The sequence below is a fragment of the Enoplosus armatus genome, chromosome 6 (genome assembly GCF_043641665.1).
Source record: "Enoplosus armatus isolate fEnoArm2 chromosome 6, fEnoArm2.hap1, whole genome shotgun sequence".
Taxonomy (NCBI): domain Eukaryota; kingdom Metazoa; phylum Chordata; class Actinopteri; order Centrarchiformes; family Enoplosidae; genus Enoplosus; species Enoplosus armatus.
The window spans coordinates 26,423,131-26,440,254 of record NC_092185.1 but is presented as its reverse complement, the minus strand read 5'-3'; the positions used below and the strand labels follow the sequence as shown (position 1 = coordinate 26,440,254).

General features: G+C 41.4%; 2 protein-coding genes across 2 annotated transcripts; one reads left to right on the top strand and one right to left on the bottom strand.

Moving 5' to 3' along the window:
* Window positions 1-1,199: 1,199 nt before the first annotated feature.
* On the top strand, window positions 1,200-7,291 carry LOC139287072 (C-signal). Its single transcript, XM_070908048.1, has 6 exons — window positions 1,200-1,340; window positions 2,362-2,413; window positions 2,878-3,065; window positions 5,489-5,644; window positions 5,749-5,859; window positions 7,178-7,291. Exons 1-6 carry the CDS (start codon window positions 1,200-1,202, stop codon window positions 7,289-7,291), a joined length of 762 nt encoding a protein of 253 aa, XP_070764149.1.
* A 1,133-nt stretch (window positions 7,292-8,424) lies between these two features.
* Window positions 8,425-16,856, bottom strand: gal (galanin/GMAP prepropeptide). The gene is made up of 6 exons (XM_070907784.1): window positions 16,776-16,856; window positions 15,097-15,151; window positions 13,862-13,933; window positions 10,698-10,784; window positions 8,940-9,011; window positions 8,425-8,486 (listed from the first exon to the last, which is right to left on the bottom strand). The coding sequence occupies exons 1-6, from the start codon at window positions 16,854-16,856 to the stop codon at window positions 8,425-8,427; spliced, it is 429 nt and encodes a 142-aa protein (XP_070763885.1).
* Between the last annotated feature and the right edge of the window lie 268 nt (window positions 16,857-17,124).

The following is a 17,124-nucleotide window of genomic DNA, read 5'->3' as shown; positions in this document are numbered from 1 at the left end:
GTAACCTTGTTCTTTTGCATTGTAGGTATTTCCGATGTTTGTTATTTGAATGACTAACTCCTCTAACTGTACTGTAAATGTTGTGTAATAATTCAACTGTGCACACATTTCAACTAATATTTCTTATGTACACCATTGTATATATTGTAGTATGATGTTGTTGTTTTTTTTTACAAATTTCTATTTTTTCTTATTTCTATTTCTTATATTTTCTCTGTGCTTATATATATTTATGTTCTATCCGTTGTTGCAGCCAAAAACATTTCCAACATCACTTTAAGGGGCAGTCTGCTGCTTGTAGTCTTCAGGTTTACTAGCAGCCCTGAAGGCAGCATCAGTCCAACCAACGTTGTTCAAGTTGACCCTGTGAACGCCGCAGGTTTGGTTGGGTAGCTGAATCAGAATCAGAATCAGAATCAGAATCAGAATCAGAATCAGAATCAGAAACTGTTTATTGCCAAGTAACATACATTACAAGGAATTTGCTGTGGTCTGAAGGTGCTATTGTTTTGATAACAAATAAGTAGAATATGAAAGCTAAAATAACAATAAGAATAAAAATAAAAATAAGATAAGATAAATAACAACAGTGCAGTGACCAGAATAAAGTAAAGTGTCCAGATAAAGTGTCCAGTAGGGGGTGAGTGCGTTAATGTAACGCAGTGGGGACAGGGGTGATGTACGTTAATATAACGTATAGCTTGTGGTAGTGTTCGGGGGGGTGTCAGTGAGAGTTTGTCAGGTTGACTGCAGAGGGGAAGAAACTGTTTTTGTGGCGGGAGGTTTTGGTCCTGATGGACCGCAGCCTCCTGCCAGAGGGGAGGGGGTCGAACAGATGGTGTCCGGGGTGGGAGGGGTCGGCAGCGATCTTCCCTGCTCTCCTCAGGGTCCTGGAGGAGTACAGGTCCTGAAGAGATGGGAGGTTGCAGCCGATCACCCTCTCTGCAGAGCGGATGATACGCTGCAGTCTGCGTCTGTCCTTGGTGGAGGCAGCAGCGTACCAGACGGTGATGGAGGAGGTGAGGATGGACTCTATGATGGCAGTGTAGAAGTGAACCAGCATTGTTTGTGGCAGGTTAAACTTCCTCAGCTGCCTCAGGAAGTACATCCTCTGTTGGGCTTTCTTGATGAGGGAGCTGATGTTCAGCTCCCACCGGAAGCATTACATACGAGCTACACTCTCTTCTCAAACAGTGGACATGAGTGCGAGTTTGTGCAGGTCCGTGCTGGTAACGGGGTCCAGCAGAGGGATAGGACTGCAGCTGGTGAAAGAGCTGGCTAAAAGCAGCAACAGACCCGCCACGATCATAGCGACAGCCCGCAATCCGACTGGCTCCACGGTAATAAACACCCATAGGCTACACGTGGGGATTGTTTTTAATGCTCAACACACGCACGCGATCCCCTACATTAGTTAGGTTTTGTCTGTTGCGAGAACGCTGCGCCCGACTCCATTCAAAACTCCGGACGAAGAGGTGGAAAAGTGGCTGGTGGCATGGCTTTTTTTTTTTTTTTTACCGATGCCGTTTTACTGGCCTAAGGCACTACTGTAGAGAAGTTGTCGTTATACGGGACAGTCGGGCCAAGCCCTCCCCTCTCTGGTGTTGCGTGTGAATGGTACGTTCCAGCAGCGGTGTTGGTTTTAATGAGTGACACACGTCAACTGGCGACTTTCAGCCCAATGCGTCTGTCGTCGTTGTTGTTGTCGTAGTTACGACGGCCGTTGAGAACACGTAATGTTAGCTGTCCTCGTAAATGCCTCATGTTTTTTGTTGAGGAAAGACACGCTGTTTGTTGTTACGGAATTTGGTGAAAACGGGAAGAGAGTAACAACAACAGACGCGTTCGGCTGAAAGTCGCCAGTTAACAGGGTCACCAGTTAAACCGAAACACCGGCAAATGGCTGTTGTAGTGGTACGGTCTGGCATTCCGCTGGAATACAGTTCGACAGCATACGCAATGGGCCTTTTTGAGATGAGACGCGGCTCGCCCTGAAAGTAGACGAGAGGAGCCGAAAGTTTTGCCCACTGCGACTGTGCTGCGAATGGCCCAGGCCCACCCTACATCCAGGACATGGTCAAATCATACACCCCGGCCCGTCCACCACTTTAGGCTATATCTCTCAATGGAGGAGGGGGGGTATCCTTGACTTCCGAAATAAATAAACAATATAGCTGGTGTACCCTACAGGACACAGTAGGGCCGGTGACAGCTTATGGGAACCTAGAATGGGTTTTTCCTGTATTAAAACAACCCCTCAATATTTTGATTACAATGAGTGAAAAGCAGTTTTTTTTTTATTTTTATTTTTTTTATACATTTATGAATAAATGTCCTGAATGTTTTCTATGGATTTTCTAGGATCTGCAAGAGCTCTCCAAAACCTACCCAGGTGTTCATATTGTGACATTAGGTGAGTCTGCTGTCTTATTGTCCAGCTGTTACATGTATACACTTCACATTGATTGTGAGATTGCCGGAATACAACACTGAAGAAGGGCGTCTTGCCCAAAACATTCCTGTGGCAACAATAAAAAAGTCAAATTGGAGTGCTGTCTTAGTTCTACTTTTTCATTATTCACCACATTTAGGATCCAGCACCCACTTTTCACTTTTAAATAATCCACTGATAAATTGATTGATGAATGTGAGTCACTCACTTTGTTGGCTCAGTGGATCTACAGTTCAAGAACAGTTATGGCTCTAATTCATTTTCTAGACTGTGCGGTCTAAAGAACACATGTTTCATCTGTTTTGTCGAAACAGTGTCAACCGTTGATACACTAACACCAGTCGCTCTAACAATATTACATACACATGGATGGACAACTACAGAGATGACCCTGTTTATATGAACGTTTCCTGTCATTGTTCCAGATGTGGACAGCCAGCAGAGTATCAGCTCAGCCCTGGAGGAAGTCCAGTCCATTGTAAGAAATAATGGACTGAACTGTCTGATCAATAACGCTGCCGTCGGATTCTCCACTGACATAAACACTGTTACCCCTGAGGCCATGATGAAGACCTTCCAGATCAACAGCGTTGCACCGCTCTTCGTCACAAAGGTAGGCCGACATCTTGCAAAGACGATGCAGAGGATCAGGCAGAACTGGGCAGATACTGGCCGGAATCACTGGATCCTGCCCCAGTGATAATGACAATGTCTACAGTCCAAACCGCAGTGCAAGGGCGGAAGCCCGGTGATTCTCGTCTCTGGTTGCTGCTTCTGTGATGAATTCCCTAATGAGCAATTTATTTATTTTTCTATAACATTAATATTCATGACTAAATGAGCAAAAATCTAATTCTGACTTAAGCCCCGCCCACTTTCAAACCAGTGAGAAGAACGCAGAATCTCCCATGTGAAATAACCCAAACTGTTCTGGCGGGGAATTGTGTGGTCATGTAGGACCCCATCATTCATAGTATGAAGCTGATTGAGAAAATAGGTTTTCAGGTCCTTTTTAATGTCTCGCGTTGATGAACCGTGTTGCTATTTGCAAGGCCCAAACTGTATTATTTTGTGACAGGACATGTGCTAAAAATGGTTTTACTGTGAAGCTGGACTCTGTGGAATACCTCATCAGTCTGGCTTGTAGATTATTATCTCATTGTCGCAGGAAAAGGTATGCGACCTTCAGACTTAACGGACTGGTTCCCATGTTTCAAATCAACTGGATGTCTTCCTTCTGACAGTGGTGTGTGGGTTCATTGCCAGTGTTGTGTCCCAGCAACAAACCTTCATGTGATTGGCCCAGACGTATCCCTCCACCACAGCTCAGTAAGGAAACACGGTCTGCGGAGACACCAGTAGGACATTTCATTAACTTTGGAAGAGATCCACTAAACGCTTCTAATCCAGTGTGTCTTTTAATTTACATATGGGAACGTGAGTATTGTATCAAGATGGACCTGAAAAAAAAAAAACCAAACTTGTCCTTAAAATATTTCCAGCTTTATTGTCATGAATTGTTTTAAATAAAAGTTAAATTGCTATGTTGTTATAATTAGTCATAGTGTAATAGATCAGTGACATAATCATATAAAAAATGTATTTAAACTCCACAAGGTGGGGTAGAAATTACAGTTGTTCTGTACTCATAATGAAGGGAAGCCTACAAGCCCCTGTTGTTGGTCCAGACAGACAACACTGCCATCTGGTGTGGACTTACCTCCACTGGAAGTTTAGTGTCGAGGCGCTTGTGGCCACACATCACATTCATCACATCTACATTACACATACTTATATATATTATAATCTTAGTTTTAAACTTCTATGCTAATTTATGATTCTCTTTTCTTTTTTTTTGATTTTCTTTTTATACATTATAACGACCGCTTCACTGTAATTGCTGTGCATATAAAGACCAGAGATGGACAGGGGAAAGAGAGGCGGAGGCTGTAGAAGAAGATATAATACCTAATAGTTTTCAGTTTTATGTGTACCATTTGGAACCTGAGTGAAGTTTCATTCTTCCACAACTTACTGTGTTAGCATCTGTCGTCCTGGTTTCCCTCTACTGCCAGGCCATGATGATATTATATGGATCAAAACAAGCCGGCCGTGTGGACGAGGAAAAGAGCATTTGCACACATTACGGAACACTTTAGCCTAGTGGCAACATCATGAAGTGTCTCCGCCTACCTCACATCACAGGCGTTATCACAGGGCTAGATGTTGGGCGGTAACTTTAGGAGGTAGCAGTTGAATCAAATGGTCTGAATCAAACAGCCAATCAGGGTAATCGGGGGTTCTGCGTTTTGATTCCTCTCTTCCAACCGTTCTGATTCACGCTCTAATCCAGAAGGTGGAACCTTCTGTAGAAACGCCCCTTGTTTGTACAGAGTCCATGTGATTGGCCAGTTACGTGCTAGCTAATCCTGATTGGCTGTTTGATTCAGACCTGGTCCAGTTTTTTAAAAGACTAAATACCAGAGGGGGCGGGTGTTCACAGACACACATTTTTTTAAAGGAGCCCTTCAATTAGATGTTCTTAGTGACATGCAATGGTCAAAATTTGTTATTTCAACCGAAATTATAATTCAATAATATTTCCTGCTCTACCTTTAACTACGGTAACCCTGTCTGTTCAAACATGGTCCCTGGTGTCAGCTGTGAACTGAGAAAAATCCCTTGAGATGTGGTTGAGAGTTCCAGAAAAAAAAGCTTAAAAGTGTCAAACTACTATGTTCCAGGTCAAAAGGTCACTCGGTTAATAATACTATATTTCAAAAGCTAAGTGTGTGTTTCAGGCGTGGGTGGTCAGATGATATAATTGTTTTACCAAACGTTAAGGAAAAAAATGAATGTTCTTTCGCCAGTAGCCTACTTAGAATTAGTTGAGGAATCTGAGATTTTTTTGATCTGTAGTCAGATTGTATGCAGTTAGTAGTCGCTTTTTTTATACGCTAGATTTTTTTGGTATCCACTTTGTACTCTTGGCATCACAGTGCTGTATCTTGATCATGCCTGCGCATTGCTTTTCAGGCCTTCTTGCCTCTGCTGCAGACTGCTGCAGCTCAGTCCACTGGGATGGGGATCCACAGGGCGGCCGTTATCAACGTCTCCTCCATCCTCGGCTCCATCACGCGCAACTGGGGCGAAGGTGCCAGGTTTAAGAACTACGCCTACCGCACCTCCAAGGTCAGAACACAGACGTTTGGTACACCAAATCATCACACGGAATTGAGTTTTGTGAGCAAAGTGCGTTGTTGCTTGCCTGCAGTCTTGCTTTCTGATCGTCATAGGCTGCGCTGAACATGGTGACGAGGTGTCTGGCTGCTGATTTGGAGTCAGATGGAATCCTTTGTATGTCTCTGCACCCTGGCTGGGTCAGGACGGACATGGGAGGGCCTCATGTAAGTATTCTATCAATTCCTGACTTGAAGGTGCATTAATGGATTTTGTTTGTGCCACTTGGAGGCAGAAGAGCTCCACGCCAACATATTAACTACTGCAGAAGTCCTGCTACTCTCACAAGAATGAATCTTTGTCTCCTGCTTACATCCTCTTTGTTTCGTTGGGACTCATCACTTGCCAAATTTAGTAAGACGTAGTAAGTCAGAATCATGGGCCAATTGTTCAGAAAATGTAATCCAGATCATTCTGGTCCGTCTTACTTTTGTGCTGGGTTTTCAAAGAAAATTGGGATCACCCCAATCCAAAATCCAACTTTTTAGGATCACCAAATCCGGATTACCAGTGCTCTGAATGGTAACGACCATGTTTTTTAATTGAACCTTTTTAAATGACCCACAATAAGTAAATTAGAACAAACATACGAATTCACCATAAATACACATTTTTTAACCCAAACTGATGAAACTGAATGTCCACTGACCAGATGTGTTTGATGACGTTCAAAACTACTTTTGACTGCCTCAGCTCTGACGATTGTTTCATTGTAAACAGTTTACAGTGGTAAATGATAATTCGATTTCATTTTTACTTTATCACAGTAATAGTTAAACAAATCAAGTGCGAAATGTAGATAAATGTATTTAAACGACATGATTCAAGTGTGTTTTTGATCAATTTCGAAGTTTTTATGGCACTTTGATCCTTGAATCCACCCCTCAGCTAGGGATCCGAATAATCCTGTTTTTTTTTTTTGGATCAAAGTGATCCCAATCCTACTAAAAAAGTTTTGAGCAACACAAACAGAGGGTTTTATCCAGATTAAAAACAGGATTGGATTGCGTGATCCGATCCGGTTTTCAGAGTCCAGATCTCCTTTTGGAACCACCCATATTCAACATTTGATCCAATCCGATAGCTGTAATCCGATGGGATTGCTTTTGAACAGCTGGCCCCATTTTGTCAATTTTAATTGGTCATTATTACATTTCACTGTGATTGTACCTTTTATATGATTACATGTGGCAAATAAACTTGATTGATTGATAATGTTTCATTTTCCTGGCGTGAATGTGCTCCCAGTCCTTAGAGGAGGGAACACTTACTTGACCAACTCAGCAATTCTTTTCCAATATCAAAACATCTTGTCGTGTGTTCTCTGTCATTTTACCAGCATCAACAGTTTTTTATTTCCAGTAGTAACCTGTGCTAACTGTACTCTGGCTGAGCAGCAGCCGGATACCGCTAACATATTTTGGGTAAAATACAACACCCGCCCGACACAAAATGGTTAAATGCGCATGTTTCTTTGTGTTCCAGGCTGATTTGACAGTAGAGGAGAGCGTTTCTGGACTGCTGACTGTCCTCTGCAACCTCACAGATAATGACCATGGAGGATTCAAGGACTACTGTGGAGACAACCTGCCATGGTAAAATGAAACAGTGGGAGTAACATTGTAATCAAAAACCTGCTCTATATAACAAACGGATATAATCAAGGCAGCGTGCCCTGGTTTCATGTAAACAACTTGATACACATTGTATACTAGCTACCACCCAATCTCTATGTCGCCCTGTTTATTCAGTATTTCTCATCAGCTGACTATAAACATGTTGAACATCAGTGTGGATGCACGACGGAAACTGTTCTTATGCAACTTCTTCAAAGTGTTTCTTCTGCTTTGGATAATGAGACATTTTCACAACAATACAGTAGATTATAACATTCTTCTTTTTTTCTTTTTTTTTTTACGAAAAAGCCTCAACGGCGCTCCTCTTAGTCATCAAACTCGCCTCATATTAGATAAACGGTTATGATTGGTCCGGGCCGGGCCAGGTCGGTAGATCTGTCCGGCTCCCAGGCTGCAAAATGGTGGTGGTAAGTCAGAATTTTGGCTTATGATGAGTATCTTTTTTTATTTTTGTCAATCAACATTTCATCTATTTTTCATCTCCTTGCAGAAATGCACTTCCACATAGTTAGGCAAAGGAACGGACCTAAGCGTAGCATTTTAAAAATTAGTATCTCTCTGATCTCACTGACTCTGAGATAATCTGAAACTTGTTGGCGCTCTTTCTCAGAGCTCTGCGTAGCCTCACTTTTCTCTGGGAATTCCATCATTTTGCAGTACAATGAACATTTGAAATCGAAGTGATAGTTCTTGTGTCTGTGACTGATGGAAAGAAATAAATTCAAGTTGTCCAGTGAGTCCAGTGCCATTTGTTTGTTTATTTCACTCCATTTTATTAAATCAGATGATAGGATATTAAGATGATAATACAGTTGTGGTTTCTGAATTAAGAGGTCCCTATGACCTAGACCACTGACTGGCCTTCAGTGGATATAAAGTTTTATTCACACAGGAGCAGAAAGATCTGATGTTTGCATTGTAGGACAATCAGTCTCTGTCACAAAGCGTTACAGAGTCAGATCTTTGGTTCCAGGACAAATCCAGCGTCAAGAGATGTGAATGGAGCTACAGTAAGGTGACGTTTAGGGCAGTGGGAGCCCAGGAGGCAGAAACATAGACTTGGGTATATGGGAGATGAACTGCAGAGAGAAAACATTAGGGATTGGCCAGTTCGTCTGATGTCACAGAAGAAGGCAGGCTGTCCAAGGCTCCCATCTCTGTAACCACACACACAAACAAAGAGAAAGTGACTACAGGCGTACATGTCAGACAAGAAGTTTGTCAGTCCAACCAATGTCCTCACAGCAGTTGTATACTTAAAAACCCACCGATATCTACCAATATCTACTATCCAGTACACATTCTTATCCCTCAGATATCGCAATGCCAGATTTCCATGGATATTCATTATATCCAAAAGCAGATTTGTAATGACTTTGGTGACCTTTTGACCTATCCTCCAGTGCCCACCACGAGGATGATTTTTCCACTTTACGCAATCAAAACAGGCAAATTGGCCTGTAATTTTCTGAGCTCATTCACTTTGAAATGACTTGTTGACCCTTCCCCTAGTGGGAACAAACAGGACAAACAGTACATCTTTTAAACCCCACTGACTGGAAGGCTCTAAGAATAGCAACACTTGGTCATTTCAGCCTGCATAAGCATACCTTTAAGTTTGAGGTATGACAGGAAGTCAATGACAGTGTGGATGATGTCTCCATCTGCTATTCTCAGGGCACCTGTGAAGGCAAAGAGCAGCCCGTTATCATGTCATCAGAAGTTGGTGGTAACGGTGTAATGTTTGACAACAACGACGAGTATCTCCAGAAACCAAGAAAAAGTAAATCGGCATTCTAGTAAATCCAGTGAACTAACTGTAAGCAGAACGACTCTTGAAGGTGGTTTGCCATAGCCATTGCGAAGGTTGCGAGGCTGTCACTAGGTGAGTGATGTAGGTGGTTATTGGGACGTTGCTATGTTGTTGCTTTAGTGTTTGCATTGGAAAACATCTTGCAGGAATTTAGCGAAATCAACATATCTTTTATCATTGACTTAATTTAAATATGTATGCGTTATACATTTCAAGTTGATTCGACTTTCTGCTTTTTCACTGTCAGACCCATTTCAGAGCTTCAGTTCTTTTGATTTGAATGAGTTGAATGAATGAATTCACTCAACTCGAGACAAGATCAGCAGGTTAGCTGACTTCCCAGCGTGCATTGTTTGAGAGTTAAAACTCTCCAGAGATCCTTCTTATTTGTAGAAAACATATACTATGGAAACACTTGCTATGTGTCTTTAAAGGTCCCATATTTTGCTCATTTCAGCTCTATATTTTTATTCTGGGACTCCACTAGAGAAGCTTTGCATGATTCACAGTTTCAAAAAGTCCTTATGTATCTTGTCCTGGCCCTTTCTGCAGCCCCTCAGTTCCCCCCTCTGTCTGAAACAAGCCGATTTAGACAAACTGAACAACCGCCAAAAACTTAGTCCTTAGTCCTTAGTCCTTAGAGTAGTCCTGAGCAGAGCGCTCCAATAACTTAGACAGACTGAGCGGGTGGATGAGCGTCCCTGTACTTGGTGGGTGGTGCTGTGATTGGAGCAGATGACCTGATGGGGCGTGGCTGAGTGCTGTGACTGTATAGTTGTGACATCACAACCTTACAGGAAGTCCTGACGGCTCGTTTAAAGGCACAGTGTCTGAATACGGGCTGTGTGAATTCCTCCATGGACTGAGCATTTTAATACTTTAACAGTATCTATACAGCACCTGGAGCTGCTTTATAATCAGACAGACTTTCTACAATATGAGACCTTTAATACATGTTAAGTCATGGTTGTTTCTTCCCATGATAATAAAAACAACGAGATGCCATTTAGTCCCTAACCCCCGTACACTAATTCTTTAGCAAGGTCACTGGGAGCAGCTTCATGTGTTGTCCCTGAAATTACTCAGCAGCCACAGCTGGAAGGCCTTCGTGTGCTCTCCAACTTAACAGTTGTTGATTGAACGCAACATCTCAACTTTATTGAACGGCTGGGTTACATTTTGATCCCACTTTAGTTAACCCGCATTTTTAAGGCAGCAGGAGAACTTACATTTTCGAGTTGAACCCATCTAAAATGATTTACAGCGTGCCGCGGTTTCTGATAATCGCATTTCGTTCAAACAACATCCCAAAAGTGTTTTTCACAGCTGATTGTTCATGTTTTGAAAGTCAAGTTTCAAAGCATCAACAGCGAGCTGCAGGAGACCCTGCACAACAAAATCACAATCATCAAGATCATCAGTGAAGTGTATATTTTAACAGTAGATGCAGGAAGATTGTCCTGTTTCTGTGTGTGTGTGTGTGTGTGTGTGTGTGTGTGTGTGTGAGAGAGAGAGAGAGAGAGAGAGAGACAGACAGACAGACAGACAGACAGACCTGTTCTGAAGTCCTCCTCCTGGCCCATGTCCCGCTTGCCAGCCAGACCCGGCTTATCTCCTAGTGTCCTGTGTCCATCTATTCCATCTGGACAATGGAGGAGTGATCACAATCGTACAAACAGCAGATGGGGTCAACTGAGCATTGGATTCCACTTCAGCCCTGAGCTCAACTCACTTGAAATCCTGTTCAACTTCACCTCGATAAACGTGTTACAGCTATTATGTGTTTCGTTTGAAAGAAAATAATTTCCAGCTGGCTCCAGGTTTTCCCATATATATCATATGTGAACTGTAAATATCTCAACAAAGGAAATGATTTGTATTTACCAAGCTTGAACTGTCGTGTGCTAAATTTGTTAATTAAATTTTTGACAGCGAGCACAAAAAACACACATTTTTGCTAAATATCCCACTGCATCGTACATTAGACACACATGCATACGCAGTGCACGCATGGCACACCGCTACCTAATTCTCCTAAGAAGAGCTAAAGGACATTGTTGTGTACACTTGGTTATTTCAGCATGGTGTTTGGTTTGTAATTGTTTGGTTCAATTTCCAAACTTTTACGGACCACCTGCAGGGCTTGGCTCATGGAATTGCAGTAAAAACAGAGATTTGACCGACAAGTAAAGAAATAATAAAAAAATTTAAAAAAGCACACATTTAAAACAGGATGAGCTGTAGTTTAATCACACAAGAAAATGCGCAATAATGATAAGGGGAAAACAAGAAAAGAAAATGATGGACAAGCAAAGTGATTCGCTTAGCCGTGGTGGGTGCATTTCTGTATATGGAGGTGACGCACTTCAAGGGTGGCAGTGAGTTTTCATGGGCCTACAGATCATAGTGAGATGTCCTCGTCCTATAACCCCCTTTTCAGCGTGTTTAAGTCAGTTTAAATGGTTTGCGATAGCTCTGCTGTGTCACAGAGCAGAACACTAAAACAAAAAACGTGGTGGTTTTTAAAGAGCAATACCAGGACATGTTGGACTGAAGTTGAATATTTTGAGTCATTTCTAAAAGAATATTCCAGTAGTTTCGGAAAATGCGCAGTCAGTTGTTCACATCCACGAGTGCCATGTGTTTCAAGTAGATACACAGAGGCCACAGGAAGAGGGGAAAGAGACGTCTCATTAGCATTAGCCTGGCGAGCTAACAGTCGCAAATGGACGGGAAAATATAGCTTCGGGTCTCGGGTGAGGTTCAGGTCTCAAATGTGTGCATTACCAGGAGGGTTCAGTACAGAGATAGGTTTCTGTACTTACTTTTCCTGAGCTTTTCTGTGGGGCCTTCCGAGACAGTCCCAAATGGGGCTATGTTTAGCCTAGCTTAGCACAAATGCTGCAAGCAAGGGGGAAAAACTAGCCTATTCCTGTGAAAAGGTAAAAAAAAAATTATGCTGGAAATCATCTCCAACACTGTCATATTTCCATGTTGTATTGTCTTAGCTATACGCTAGCCATCAATACATCTAAGAGTCATTTGGGTTTCCTGGCGACCCTCTATGAGCACAAGACCACTGCACCCAGTGCCTCCTTTATTACTCGCCCCCCGTTTGTGCCTCTCATGTTTTACCATCGCGGCCACAGAACTGAGTATCCTAGTAGCCTAGATGGTTACATACCAACTCTGCTGTTCTAAAGAATCGTTAAAGACTGAAAAAAAAATATAGAGTCGCTGCTAAATAAAAAAAAAAAAGATTTTTAAACCATTTGAAAGTTTGAGACTATTTGCATATCCTAACAATGTACTATGAGAACGAAATTTAAAATATTTGTTATATTTCTCTATTTTTCAATCTGTCCGCTGCAGGGAAAGATTCTGGAAATATCTTCACTCATTTAGTGTTGTTAAATGGCCTGGGCTTTTAATTTTGGGGGGGTTAGATGCTTAGCTCTATGACTAATAATAATACAGGAGAGGTACAAACTGGGGCTCACATGGAGGTATGCTCGTTCGCCGATGTTTAATTCATGAAAATGTTTATTCGCCGAACTACAGAAAATATCTGTTTTCTTTGACTTTGCAGCCGTCCTCATCGGTCTTTTTCAGGTATGTGTCGTCATCGTTTGAGGTCACGACTCTCTTAAGTGGTCGCGATCTGTGATTGGAGAGGAGGAACGTGAAGTGGCTGGAGCGGTTTGACCCATCTTAGGGGCTCTCCTAAGCTTAGCTTAAAGTAGCACTCGAGCCGGTAACCTCGGCGCTTTTTGTGTATGTGTGTGTCAAACGTCCAATTAAAATGCATCACACTGGAGTGAGCCCAAGAGGGAAGAATTATTATGAATTATTATGTAGTATGTCTTGTTGTCTTTAAAAATACAATATGTAGTAATATGTTTTATACTAGATTATCTTGAAAAGTATATGCTATGTTAATTAGCAAATTACTGTAAAGATTCACAGTGAAAAACTGGCTATTGCTTGTTGATGTGACAAAATTGGACATTCCGCATATGACTGAACTATCAGTTTAGAGAATCCTGCGTTCTGCATAGGGACATATTGGGACATAGAGCTTATTTGATGTCTTTTGGGAGTGATCCCTGCATGTCCTGTGTGTAGCTCTGTGTAAGGAATATAAAACCACAACTGAAGGGGCAACAAAAGCAGCATCAAGTGTTTCAAAGAGGGGGGTGGTAAAAAATGAAAAAATATTACTAAATATGCAACAACCAATGAAGCATCATCTCCAGTATTAACAAAAGAAACTGTTCCATGGAGGAAATGCTCGCGTTCCAAGTCTGTCTCTGTGCATTGGTGAAGAATTTCGTTTTTGAAAGCATTCATTCCTCTATGGTAGCCATTTTGAAATATGGCTAGATAAGTGGTTTGTTCATACCTGGTAACTAACCACTACTTTTGTGATCATTTTAGAATGTGTGAATGCTCACAGACAGAGTAGCGGACAGTAGCGTTAGCCTGGCATTACGCGAGCGCTGTGTAATCCCACTGTGCCACACCTTTCAACATGAATTCCTTCGCTTAAAGCACAGAGACAAATGCAATGTGTGGATGCATAAGCGCAGGACAGCAGCAGGATGACAGACGTCCTCCCCCTGATGAGTGACAGGAGCAGCTAAGAAGGCGGGATGTTTGGACAGAGCAATTCCTGGCCTGACACCAAGGCCCTGCAGCGGGCGTATGTTTCTATCTTACATTGAGTGACCAGCTCGTCTCTGCCTCTGGCACTGGGAGAATCCTTTATCTGAATTAGGTGATCAATACGACCTGAAACACAGGATGAGGCAGGAGCAACCTTTACCTGGGCTTCACACACACACACACACACACACACGCACAAAGGGACAACATTTCCAGGGTTCCTGTTCTGAACTGATTTAGAACCCACTAATGGGTAAGAACATGCGCACACGCAATCTGGATACCTAGTATTCACTTAATGTGTTCTCCAAAGGTAATGAGGCAATCTTGAAATTATACTAAATTAGCTGACACAGTGGAGACACAGTGGACAGGGACAAAGAGACGGAACAACATTGATTGGAGGAAGATGAGCTCGCCGTCTCTTTTTGTACGCCACGTTACGTGGGCAGCGTTTTCAGGCAATACAGGTGAGCTCTGGGGTCCATTAAAAAAAAAACACCCAGCAAGCATTTCAAAGAGATCAGTCACAGCTCTATAACTGCGTGTAAGATTTTTTTTCATTTTATTTTTTTTATGTAAGGTCGTTATTTAACAATAAACAGAAAGATAATAATTTAATAGTTTATTCACCACTCTCATATCTGTCCATTAAATGCGAAGCTACACGAATGAATGCTATACTATGCTATGCTATGGTTTATCACCAATACATCCAAACCCTCTTCCATCATCACTACACTTTGGACATTTTTGCGAAAACATATACAGGTTTTGACATTAAATGGGATTAACTAGGGCTGGGCGATATGGCCAAAATCTTCTATCATGGTGTATATGTCATTTTTGTATCACGATACAGTATTTCTTCTGTTCTGTGCTCTGCTCTGTATTCATAATTGCACTCTCCTTCTCCATGTTTTCTTGTCACTCTGCCGGCTTTGGCCAAAATGTAGCATATATAGCTGATTTGACAGTCAGTTGTTGATTACAGGCAGACGTTGATACAACCGCTAGGCTACTTCAATATATAATCACACTAAATCACAACGCAAGTTAGACATTAGGATGTTCCGGACCTTTGCTTGAGGACATTTTCTCTAACTGGACCTCTTTGAATTTTAGTTGAATACCCCCTGATTTAGATAAAGACCAGGTGATTTTTAAGATGTGTTGAAAGTGAAAGTTTGGGTTAACAGCTGATTGCTGCAGTGTGATAGTAGGCTGTGTGTGTGTGTGTGTGTGTGTGTGTGTGTGTGTGTGTGTGTGTGTGTGCGTGCAGTACTTACGGGGACCTAACAGGTAGCCGGCACTGTTCAGAGTCCAGCCACGTTTCTCCTTCGCCTGCAGGATCCAGAGACACACAATGACCAGGTCACAGACAAAAAGGCACACAGGTTTACTGCTCAGTGTCCATCGTTTTTTAACGAGTGTTTCTGATTTGTCTTTTCCTTCATCAAGCGTGTCTGAAGGTCTCTTGAAATATGAAATATGCCGATATTCAGTGTACATTTGACGCCTGCAGATGACTTAGAAAAGTAAATAATGAATTAGTCAAGTCAATAAATGAACTCCGCCTCTCTCCAACTTTTTATGTATGTGGTCAGTTTGCTACACTTTTAAAAAACTCTTTAAGACACATACAAACACCCCCACCAACACCACCACCACCACACACACACACACACACACACATAATTAATATAATTAATACGAATTAAGATAATTGAACAGACACAGGTGTACAAACCTGTGTTTGTACGCACTAGTACACATAAATAAAAGAAAATACTGAATGAAAAAGCTCTGGTGTCATGGTAAATAGTTACCTATAAATTAATTTGGTCAGGCCAGATATGTACTTTACTTCATATTCTTAATTTTGTTCAGATGTGACGCACATAACACTTCCACATCCATTCTCATTATTACACACTACACATTTTACTACGCCACTATACAACTACATTCTGATATTTATATATAGATATATATCTATATATACACAGTGCTTAACAAATGTATTAGACCACCTGTCATAAAAATGAGAAAACACAAATATTTTTGAAATTTGTCAAAAACTTGTTTCAAACTAAAAATTGTATTGTTATTTATTAGGCAAATAACAAACTGGAACAACTAAATAGTCCTTATTCACATACAGTGCATAATAAATGTATTAGACCACCACCCAGTGTAAGGTGTTTGCCACCGCTGATTAACTGTAATGGTTAATCCACCAGTATGTGCAAGCCAAGCTCTTTAATCAAAATGATCTCTTTAATGCTAAAATATAATTATTGTTGTTATCCATGAATTCTCAAATTTACTGTTTTACAAAAAAGCAGAAACAAATAGTGAAGCACATTATTATTTTTTGATTGAGATGCCAAATTACAGTTATTTACTTGCATTCCTGAACAGAAACATTTGTTTTAGTGGTTGCAAAGAATGCAAGCTGTTATCAGGGCCAAAGGAGGTTATACAAAAAATTTTAAGACTTTTGGTTAATATATGTGAATAAGGACTATTTAGTTGTTCCAGTTTGTTATTTGCCTAATAAATAACAACACAATTTTTAGTTTGAAGCAAGTTTATGACAGATTTCTAAAATGGTTGTGTTTTCTCGTTTTTATGACGGGTCGTCTAATAAATTTGTTAAGCACTGTATATATATAACAGTATAAACTAACAAGCTATTTTTTTTGACTACAAATGTGAAAAGAGAGGCAATGGCTGGATATAAAGAAGGAAATGCCTATAACATATATATATTGCCTCTCTTTTCACATTTGTAGTAAAAAAAAAAAATAGCTTCTGTTAGTTTATACTGTTATTTTATATGACATATTTAGGTCTATATTGTCACTTTTACATTGTTATTTTACATTGTATTTTTTGTGACACAGTATCTGTGAGTGACACTCAACTAACAAAGTGAATCTTGAACTTTTGCGGGGCAGCTTACCGCGATGACCAGCCCGACGGTCTCGGAGAGAGTTGCGCAGAAGATGAGCGACACGCAAAAAATCCCAAAGCACCTCTGCATCTGAGGGAGGGAGAGAGAGAGAGAGGGGGGGGTGTTCAGTTTTAACGTTTGCTGCTGAAGAACATCGTGAAAACACACGCGTACACGGGACCACTGAAGAAGAAGAAGAAGAAGAAGAAGAAGAAGAAGAAGCAGGTTACCTTTGATTCGGCTCGGTTCCTCTTCAGTCAGCTGCAGGAGTCGCTCGGTGCGTGCGTGTGCGTGTGTGTGTGTGTGTGTAAACTCTCGGTGGTGGTTCGGATGAAGTGAGGACTCCCTCCACCTTTTT

What these genes read in the sequence shown, in the direction of transcription:
- LOC139287072 (XM_070908048.1), top strand. Translation starts at nt 1,200, where the DNA reads ATGAGTGCGAGTTTGTGCAGGTCCGTGCTGGTAACGGGGTCCAGCAGA. An exon ending in CACCGCTCTTCGTCACAAAG is followed by an intron (nt 3,066 to 5,488) that starts GTAGGCCGACAT and finishes ATTGCTTTTCAG; the next exon opens with GCCTTCTTGCCTCTGCTGCA. An exon ending in CGGACATGGGAGGGCCTCAT is followed by an intron (nt 5,860 to 7,177) that starts GTAAGTATTCTA and finishes TTTGTGTTCCAG; the next exon opens with GCTGATTTGACAGTAGAGGA.
- gal (XM_070907784.1), bottom strand. Translation starts at nt 16,856, where the DNA reads ATGCAGAGGTGCTTTGGGATTTTTTGCGTGTCGCTCATCTTCTGCGCA. An exon ending in GGAGGAGGACTTCAGAACAG is followed by an intron (nt 9,012 to 10,697) that starts GTCTGTCTGTCT and finishes TTGCCTTCACAG; the next exon opens with GTGCCCTGAGAATAGCAGAT. An exon ending in GTCATACCTCAAACTTAAAG is followed by an intron (nt 8,487 to 8,939) that starts GTATGCTTATGC and finishes GTGTGGTTACAG; the next exon opens with AGATGGGAGCCTTGGACAGC.